The sequence below is a fragment of the Aedes albopictus genome, chromosome 3 (genome assembly GCF_035046485.1).
Source record: "Aedes albopictus strain Foshan chromosome 3, AalbF5, whole genome shotgun sequence".
NCBI lineage: Eukaryota > Metazoa > Arthropoda > Insecta > Diptera > Culicidae > Aedes > Aedes albopictus.
Genome location: NC_085138.1, coordinates 262,645,311 through 262,656,120, shown reverse-complemented (window position 1 = coordinate 262,656,120; position 10,810 = coordinate 262,645,311). Strand labels below are relative to the sequence as shown.

Sequence of the window (10,810 nt, the reverse complement as noted above, 5' to 3'; positions counted from 1 at the left end):
AGTGTACGATTCCATGCCAATATTTTACTTATATATGATTCATCTCTAGATCCGGTTCTAGCGATTGCTAGACCCACTCTCAACCTGCGGCGGCTAATTTGTTGCATGAAAATGATGTAATTGTTTACATCACTTTTACGACGCGACTGATGTGCAGCGAAAATGATGTGATATCACAAGATTTTTTTTGCTGTGCACATGCCTACGTCCATCACGCCATTCAGGTGCTTTTGGAAGTGCTGCTTCCTCCTTTCGATCACCTCACGTACGTCCATCAAGAGGCCTGCGTTGAGCTTTTCGTAGAACTTCCGTGTTTCATGTGAATGGCACAGCAGTTCCATATCCTCGCACTCCGCTTCTTCCAGGCGGTGCTTTTTCCCTCGAAAGATACGGGTCTGCTGCTTTTGTATGTAGCGTTCCATGTTTTGCCGGGATCCTTGCTGCAGCATTACCGCCCATGCTGTGTTCTTCTCCTCTAAAATCGCTCTACACTCCTCGTCGAACCATTCGTTCCGACGCCTCCTTTCCACGTACCCGCAATGTTGTTATGCACAATGTTCCCAAGCAACCAAAAGTTCGGATTCCACTTGAAGAACGAACTCAGAAGTTCAAGTTCGGTTCAATTCCGGTTTCGTTGAACTTTATTCTCCAAAAAGTTACTCTTGTATTGTTCATGAACTTGGAAGTACATGTACAAGCTTAGGACTTCTCTTCAAAACGACATTAAAGTCGAAAAAAGGTTCAAAAAGAACTTATGTTGAACTTCAAAACAGAGTTCAATCAAATATTAACCGAACTCATGTTGAACTTTTGCGTGCCTTTAAAATTCAAATATAGTTCATTTAAACATATTCCAACAACTTGAAATCATCCGTTCCGAACTTGTTTCGAACTTGTTTTGAACTTACTACTCAAAGTTCGGATAAATATTAACCGTACCAAAAGTGAACTTCACTTGAACTTCGGCGACAGCGGGGCCGGGGAGAAGTTCTCATTCAATTAAATCACTCGGAAATCGAGCCCAGCTGCCACAGCTTGTGTTAATTTCACAAGTACACTTTGTTCCACTATAATATTTCAACGTACTTACTTGTAATCAACGCAAAGGATCCGTATTGTGTGGCTGAAAGGCTGCCCCCGCAGCGGACAACTGTTCCCCCCAGGATTCCGCCGGGGGTTTTTCGGCTGCGCACAAAAATTATCCAGTTTTGCTGGAAGTTTTCACAGCCGTCTCACTTGTCGCTGCAGCGCACCGGTAATCGACGCAATCATAGTCACTGGAAACCAAGCTGAAAATTTAGTATCTTTTCTTAAAGTCGATGCACTGGCCCTAATTTATTGCTTTGCACTGCGAACCACAACAAACTGAAAATGTCAAACTGTGTAAGTTCACAAGAATTTCCACGTGAACTTCTTTCGAACTTTCGACTTCAAAAAGTATTCCAAGTTCAGATAAAGTTCACATGCGAACCAGATTGAGCTCTACTAAATTATATCAGCACAGTGAATCAAAATTAAACCATCGCGCAACAATAACGATAATGTCGTAACCTGAATTTGTTGCGACATTCTACCTAATGCGACATAGGATTGTCCCCACTTGAACAGAATAGGACAAAGATCGTGCACCACGAGTTTAGAGATTTTTAAGCCTTGCATTGTGATTTTCGAGCGGTAACTTCGAGTCGGTAAACATTGCAACGCTGCTGAAGATGTATCATCAATAAGTTTCGATTTTGGGTTGGTAATAATTGATTATTCACGGTTTGAAAAGTACGCAACAAAATCAGGTTCCATTTTGTCTGCAACAAAAAAATTCGAGATCATGTCATTATCTGTTACCAGTTGGGATACAGAGTTATCGCCGCGTCTTCTTTGTTGCTTGTTATGTGCCTTTTTTGTCTGACAATTCTCTTCACTGATCAGCACATTGAGTAAAATCCCACAGTTCCTAACAACACATACATGGAGTAGTGGTAAGGCACCGACTTTCAACGAGGAGAACCCGAGGTCAAATCTCAGTAAGTAAAAAACATCAAAAATTATTTCAAGGTATTAGTCAATTTGGATTCCACATGAACTAATGTTTCTTAATAATTAATTACTTTTGGGGACTAAACACATTTTTTTTCATTTTTTCGAAGTTTATTTTTAAGCTGAATAGCGTTCCTTTCAGCGCCACATGTGTACTTTTTGTGAACTCAAGTTCGATTAATTACTTAAAAAGTGAGCTGAATAGAATGCTTTTCATCGTCCTTCGAATAGCTGATTAAGCCCAAACATGCTATTTTATCCGAACTTTTGGTTGCTTGGGTTGGCTTTGAATGCTCCTCCATTGATTTATGCAGGCCATAAACAAGGTGCACAACATATTTGAAAGTGCATAAACTAACCTGCATAAAAATAGTGCCAAAAACACAGCGCCTTCTTCCATCATGTGCGACGATTGTGATGGAAAATTGCTGAAAGCTAAAACAATGGTGATTACCAGACGGAAAGAGCACTTCGAGGTATTGTTGAACCTCCAACGCTAGACGAGGTAAAGACATCCATTAGAGAGCCGAAGAACAACATTACTGCTGGAAAAGACGAACTCCCGGCCGAGCGTCTCAAGCATGGTGGTGAGTACCTGTAACAACTCTTGCACCGTATTATGTTGAAGTAATGGGTTGAGCAAGAACTGCCTATTTATTGATTTGCAAGCGACGTACGATTCAGTGAAGAGCAACGAGTTATGGCAGATAATGAAGGTACATACATGGTTTTCTGGCGAAGCTGATCAAATTGATTTGTGTGACGCTTGACATAGCACTGGAAGAAGCGATAAGAAGAGCTGGTGTGCAAAGGACCGGAGTCATTATCATGGGGTTGCATGTGCTCCAGGGATTCGCGGACGATATCGAAATCATAGGGACATAATAATCATCGGGATTGACCGTTGGTCCGTGGAAGAGACGTTCATACCTTTTATGAGGGAGACAATGCGAAGATTAAACTTTAGTGGAGCATTAGTTGTAGTGGCGACGATGTTATATTCGGAACTTAAGTATAAATTTGTATGTGTACCGTGAAAAAAATTAATAAATTAATTATTATTGATTCAATGAATACCGCAAAAGTCAAAGGCATGGTTTTCCTCAACTGCTGATAGGTATACCAAACCGCGCAAAAGGTAAATCGTCTAGTTTATTTCCATCTACCAAAAAACAAACAATAATCGCGACAAGAAGAAAAACTCGAACGACACAACCAAAGTGTGTTGACTATTCAATTACATACGCGACGATAATGAAAAAAATAAAAGCGAATCAAAACAATCCACCTGTTGCATCCACCGTCCGCACCAGCTCCGAAGACAAGCGTCCACCCCGCGTTCTGTTTATCATTTTCATCGATTCCGTACCCTTGACCTCGTGAGCGGGCGGCGGTTGTTGACATGCTGCTCTCGCTTGGCGTTTGTTTACGTTCTCTTCGTCGAAAACCTGTTGCGCGTTGTGCTCACTCGCTCTCGCTCTCTTGCTGGTTTCGTCGATCAACTTGACGCCATTATTGCTATGGCAACGTTTCGGCGTAAACAACCAGAAGCAGCGGGATAATGTCAGGTGAAAATTCGGTTTGAGCGAAAATTTTAGTGTTTTTGTGATGGTTGTACTTATTTAATGAAGTTGTTTTCAAAAATTGGACTGCAAGATGTTCATCTATCTTAGTAAAAAGGTAAGTTCCATTCAATATCAATGGGTTTCAGTGCAAATCCAGTTTTCAGCGCTTTCTCAAAGTACCGTTACTCCTTTGTGGAACGGTTTTATCTGGTGTGCCTGAATACGGATTTTTCTTCCTCAGATTGCTATTCCGAACAACACCCGACTCAATTGCATAGCATGGAACAAGGAACAGGGCTACGTGGCCGTCGGAGGGGAAGACGGCCTGCTCAAAGTGCTTAAGCTGGAACAGGCTACGGCTACAACAGCGCAGTCCGGAAAGTCTTTGCAACCCTCAAATCTATCGATGAATCAAACTCTGGAAGGGCACAAATCATCCATTCATGTCGTAACCTGGAATGAATCGCAGCAGAAGCTAACCTCATCGGACAGGGATGGGGTCATCATGGTTTGGATGATGTACAAGGGCTCGTGGTACGAGGAAATGACCAATGATAGAAAGAAGTCCACAGTCAAGGGAATGGCGTGGACAAGTGATGGTCAGAAAATCTGTATTGTTTACGATGATGGAACGGTTATCGTTGGTAAGCAAACTATTTTGAACTTTTAATAACTAACTGATAATTCTTTGAATGCACAGGATCTGTGGATGGCAATCGAATTTGGGGTAAGGATCTGAAAAATGTATCTCTGACGGGTGTCCAATGGAGTCCGGATGGTCGTTTGTTATTGTTCAGCATCAAAACGGGGGAACTGCATCTCTATGACAACCAAGGAATCTTTGTAATGAAACTGAACATTCAGTGCGTTTACATTACGCCATCGAAAAGTATCACCGTTGTGGGGCTGTGCTGGTTTCATGATGCGGTATCACCAAATCGACCAGTTCTAGCAATATGTTATGAAAATGGAAAAATGCAGATCATGAGGAACGAAAATGATGAAGCTCCTGTAATTGTCGATACCAATATGCAGGCCATATCGTGCATGTGGAATCATGACGGTACGATTATCGCTGTTTGTGGCATGAAAACCAACCTGAATGACAAAGAAACGAATCAAGTTCAGTTTTATACACCTTATGGTGTGGTAAGTAGTCAATTTCACCAAATGTTTTGTCAGTTTGCTAATGTCAACCTGTTTTTTCAGCACATTAGATCTCTCAAAATACCCGGCAAAGAAATCACTTCTCTGTCGTGGGAGGGTAAATCCCTCCGAATAGCCTTGTCCGTCGATTCATTCATATACTTTGCGAACATCCGTCCAGATTATACGTGGTGCTATTTCAACAAAACTGTCTGCTATTTGGAGGCTACGAAAACCGAAGAATCTTCACTTATTTCATTTTGGGACACCAACTCGAATCAGTGCTATTCGAAGCAGGTGGATCCTATTATTGCTATGACGGCAACCACGGACCACTGCGTACTCGCCGTGGAGACCAAAATCAGTGCGAAGGAGTTTAGTTTCATGAATGACAGTAAAAGCAAGGACTACATGTATCAGCTGCTAGTTTGTAACTCTATCAGCACTACTGTGGATTGTAAGTTACCATTTGTAGAACCACCTCACAGTACTAAGTTTTATTCTTTTCAGCGAAATATATTGATATCAGACCTAATTTCATTGCAATGAATTCAACTCACGTAATTGCTGCTTCTAAGGATCAATTCTTACTGTGGCATTACCACACTCCGAAGGTAAAATTTAAGCTTCCAAAAATTTTATTTAAAAGCAAATATTTTAAGATGTGTTACTTGTACCGACTTATTGAACCCTATAAGCAGAATGCCCTTTACGAATGAGTGTAATCAGTTATTTGTTAACTGATTACATTCATTCGTAAGGTAACTCATATTTTTACCGCCAGGGAGCTTCAACTCTACATGCAAATGTCAAAGCAAAGAAAGACAAAAAGTACCACATCGATGATACTCCCGCTCTGGAGGTACTCAACGATCTCGATTCGAGCAAAACCTATGACATCCCGACCAGAAGTGATCCCAGCCAGGATCCGATTTGTTGCATAACCGTTTCCGAAACATTGCTGCTCGTTGGTCGCGAATCTGGGCAGATTCACGAGTATACGCTACCGCATTTGGTCTTACGTAATCGGCACTACCTACAGACTCGTAGCTACAAAATGGCCATTAACTGCAACTCGACGCGTGCCGCGTTGATCGATTGCAATGGAATTTTGACAACGGTGGCGCTACGGGAAGATTCGGATGACAGCCAAGCAGTTGAAGGACGAATCGAACGCAAAGATGTTTGGGCCATCTGCTGGGCACGGGACAACCCGCAGCTCTTGGCTATTATGGAAAAGACTCGAATGTACATACTGCGAGGAGCCGATCCAGAAGAACCGATTACCTGCTCCGGATACATCTGCAATTTCGAAGATTTGGAAATTACTGGAGTGCTTTTGGATGAAATCATCAAGGGTAACGCCATTCCAAATGTAAAAGAACATATCCTTCAACTGCGAGTAAAATCGTTGAGAGATACTGAAGATCTATTGTCTCACGTCGGAATATCAGAAGCAAAGCAATTCATCGAAGACAACTCTCATCCACGGTTGTGGAGATTGCTGGCTGAAGCATCTCTGAAGAAGCTAGACTTGGAAACTGCGGAGTCTGCTTTCGTTCGTTGCAGCAACTATCCTGGAATACAGTTGATCAAAAGATTGAAAAATATTCAGGTTGAAGCGCTACAGAAGGCGGAAATTTGCGCTTTCTTCGGGCAATTTGATGAAGCAGAAAAACTATACATCGACACAGACCGACGAGACTTGGCTATAACTTTAAGACAAACACTCTGTGACTGGTTTAGAACGGTTCAACTTTACAGAATGGGCCCAGGCATCTCTGATCATCAGATGGAACATGCTTGGAAAGAAATAGGCCATCACTTCATGAACATGAGAGCTTGGGAAAGCGCTAAGGAGTACTATGAGAAGGCCCACTACATTGACGGTCTCATGGACACTCTCTATCATCTGGAGCAGTACGATGAACTTGTTGGCTGTATGCACAAGCTTCCTGAGAAGAGTCCCCAGTTGGCCAAACTTGGGCAAATGTTGGCAACCGTGGGAATGTGTGAGCAATCGGTAGCCGCTTATCTCAAGCTGGGAGATGTCAAGTCGGCTGTGTCGACTTGCATAGGTCTACGTCAATGGGGGCTGGCTGTTGAGCTTGCTCAAAAATACAAAATGCCTCAGATAAGTGCCCTTTTGAGCAAGCATGCAGCTCATCTTTTGCAAGAAGGCAAACTTCCAGAAGCTATCGAGCTACAGAAGAAAGCTGGCCGGTTCTTGGATGCTGCGAGACTGCTGGTCAAAATGGCCGAAAGCGAAGCCGATAAAAAATCAGATTTCGTTAGAATAAAACAGTTGTATGTTTTGTCCGGATTACTTGCCGAGGAACACATTGAAAAACAGATCTCATTGACTGGAGGAAACAGAGCATCAGTGCTATCACAAATGAATCCGGAAGATTCGGTACTGATCGAGAATATCTGGCACCATGCTGAAGCGTACCACTACATGCTGCTGGCTCAACGACAACTCCGCTCTGGACTTCTGCACAGTGCTGTCATAACGGCTCTACGCCTTCGAGAATATGAGGATGTACTCGATGTGGAAGCGTTGTATTCGTTACTAGCATTGGCAAGCTGTGCTGATCGATCGTTTGGTAAGTTGATTGCCGATTCCATCCCTATGTATTTCCGTCTCCATTTACTTTTCTTCCCTAGGAACTTGCTCGAAGGCTTTCATCAAACTGGAAGGACTCGAGAACATAGCGGAAGTTCGTCGACAGCAGTTTGAAGAGCTCGCCATCAACATATTCTCCCGGTACGAGCCGAAAGATGGGAAATCCAAAAACGTAACCTGTTTTACCTGCGAAACTCCGGTAGCTGATTGCAGCACTCTCTGTCCCAACTGTGGCAGCCATTTTCCACCATGTACTGCATCGGGACAACCGCTGACTAATCCAACCGGAGCTTGGCAGTGCACGACGTGCTACCATGTTGCAAATCCACTGGAAATTACTATTCGGAAGACCTGCCCACTGTGTCATGCACCGGTTGCCACAAAGGGCGTTGTGGACGTTTGAGTCGCCTGTTATATTTTTACTCACAAATAAAGTTTGATTTTGCACGTTTGTTCATAAATGACTACAAATGAAAGCAGAAAACATTTCAATTTATTTGTTAAAAATACACCTTGTCCTTTTTTTACGTCCATGCTTGGCTGAGCGACAAAAAATTCTACCGCTAAGACAATGCGCAAACTCAACAGTTTTATATTTTTTAAAACATCTTCGTGATTAGGAGAAGTGTACAAAAATATAAAAATGTGTATTTTGATCATTATTTTGTCGGTAGAATTTTTTTTCGCTAAGCCAATAGTGGACGTAAATCAAGGTTTAGGTGTATCCGCAATCAAAGGTCACATAGCCGGTAAACTCGCAGATATCCAGTTTGACCGTGCTGGGGGGGGGGGGGGGGAGGATTTGTTCCCGGTCGATCTTGAGTCTTTTTATGATGGAAATATGCTCGATGGAGTCCGTAGAGAACCGTTCAATAAGGTTCAGAGAAAATCTGGACTTTAGTAGCATCATGTTAAGAGAGAAGCAATGTACCTTCGAAACCGCATCATAAAAGTAACGAATCTTGAACGGCTTCTTGAAGTTGATAATTAGGACTCCTAATTTAGGAGTACAAAGTACACCTTGCATCCGAATCTGCAAGTTGGAGGGCTGTCCAACCAATGGATGTCAATATGTATATGGAAAAGGGTTTTGAGATCCCTTGGAAATTTGGCAAAGTAATCCTAACAGGGTAATAGACTTTATAAAACGAGTTGTGCCTATTTGGGATCGAGTGCTTTATCGACTAATGCCTATCACAACTCAATTGTGACAGGATAATCGATTAGTCCAAATTAAATATGGGTCCACAGGCAATGGGGAAAAATTAGCGTTAGTTAGTCTGAAATCCTTCGGAAAATTGTTCCATGTTCCTTACGAAGAAAATGACAAATACCGTGGTTTCGGGTGAAACTGATCAGTGGGGTGAAATTGATCGACGAGGGGGCCATTTTTATTTGTTAAAATAATTTGTAAAAAATCTTCTTCATTCGACTCAAGAGTTATTGAATGATGAGTTTTACATGTTTTACAGCCAATCAGTCACATTTGTGTATATAATTCAATATTTCCCGAAGCTGCTTGTTAGGCGAACTTCAAAGCCACTTTCAAACTTTTGTTACTGTAGGGGGCTGTCCATAAACCACGTGGTCATTTTTTTGGGACAACCCCCCCCCCCCCCCCCCCCCGCGTGGTCATTAGTTCATACAAAATTTTTTTTTCGTCCATACAAAATGGTCATTGGCCGAACCCCCCCCCCCCCCCCCCTCATGACCACGTGGTTTATGGACAGCCCCTAGCTGTATTGCAAATGTGATGAATATTCGAATCGAATGTTTCTACACTGCAAATTTTGTTTGATGGAATTCAGCAAATTTTGCTGATTTTTTTGTGCTGATTTCATTCAGCAATACTAATTTACTGAGTATCAGCAATTATTTATCAACTTGCTGAACCATCCAGCAATTTTGACAGTTGATCAGCAACGTTGTGCTGATACTCAGCAAAAATTTTGCTGAAATTCAGCAATTTATTTTGCTGTTTTTTTGTGCTGAAAGCATTTCCAAAAATTTGGTGTGTAGCTGCTATGTATTCGCTATGATCATAGCAGGTTATACTACGCAGTTGTCACAATTTTTCAAACCTGCGTCCAGAAAGCATCAATAAGTTAACCCTCAAAGCCCCAGGACAAACTTCTTTTTTTTAATCGTCTGATACTCAGGATCTGTAAAATATAAAAATAAGCGGTTTTCTCTATGATCGATGGGAAGAGTTGTACTTCATGCAAGGGTAGTTGTCAAACCGGAAGTCTATGCTTGAACCAGATTTTGCACCGGAAATAAGTGTTCCCTGGTGCTATGTTTGGCAATATGTTCTACAGCTGCCTTTAGGCTACTTTTTCAATAATTCGTTGTTAATTCTCGGCAGATCAATCAAGGTAGAATCTAAATCGGGCCTTAAATTTCTTAGCGAAGCGTGCTTTTACAAATTGGAATCAATTTTGTGAATTGGGACAGAAACCGATAAACGCCTAAAAGTATGCAATGATCTAGTAATAATTCGTTGGCGAAAAGTATGACCCGTGTTTGAATTTTAGGTGGATTAATAACATGAATAATACTTTTAAAAGAAGGGCTCAAATATACGAAACAAATTCTTCATGGACACCAAACTTCTAAAATCATCTCTTCAGGTGCAAAATGATTATGATCACGAAATTGGGTCTTAAGGAGTGCTACCGGAAGTACACTCCTGGGACCAAGTTTCAGATGCATCTCATGCCAGAAAGCAGCCTCAGCATTGTGTTCTTGCGTTGGCCTACCATTTCAAATTGTTAAACATTTCAGAATTATTATAAAATACCAGATTCATAGACGACTCGCCAAAACATTGCCCCAGGGAACACTTATTTCCGGTGCAAAAACATGTTCAAACATGGACTTCCGGTTTGACAACTACTCTTGCATGAAGTACAACTCTTCCCATCGATCATATTGAAAACCGCTTATTTTTATATTTTACAGATCCTGAGTATCAGACGATTAAAAAAAAGAAGTTTGTCCTGGGACTTTGAGGGTTAACTTATTGATGCTTTCTGGACGCAGGTTTGAAAAATTGTGACAACTGCGTAGTATAACCTGCTATGATCAGACTTCCTCAATCATGGCTATGAACATCAGTGTGCAGTCTGATGAAAAACTTTTATTAAAAACCCTGTACCCGGCAAACTTTGTCTTGCCTACTGCGTTTTTTGACGTTTCAAGTCCCTAGTTAAGTCCCAGTCCCCGTTCAAAATGTCTGAAAACTCAATTTTAAAAACTTTTAATTTTCCAATATGTTTCGGCTCATAAACCTTCCTTATGTGAAAACTAACAGAACAAAACAAAGATGACCCAAATCGGATGTTTCGTTCGCAAGCTATGCGCGGTTTCACGTATGCCACTGCAGTTTTATAGATTGCATATAGACTATCCTCAAGTGGTAATTTATATTGCGCATTTA

General features: G+C 41.6%; 1 protein-coding gene across 1 annotated transcript; it reads left to right on the top strand.

Annotated features, from left to right (window-relative positions):
• The first annotated feature begins 3,412 nt into the window (after positions 1 to 3,412).
• Positions 3,413 to 8,106, top strand: LOC109422420 (WD repeat-containing protein 35). Its single transcript, XM_019697216.3, has 7 exons — positions 3,413 to 3,714; positions 3,841 to 4,243; positions 4,300 to 4,748; positions 4,809 to 5,202; positions 5,256 to 5,359; positions 5,530 to 7,351; positions 7,413 to 8,106. Exons 1-7 carry the CDS (start codon positions 3,691 to 3,693, stop codon positions 7,772 to 7,774), a joined length of 3,558 nt encoding a protein of 1,185 aa, XP_019552761.3. The 5' UTR covers positions 3,413 to 3,690; the 3' UTR covers positions 7,775 to 8,106.
• The last annotated feature ends 2,704 nt before the right edge of the window (positions 8,107 to 10,810 follow it).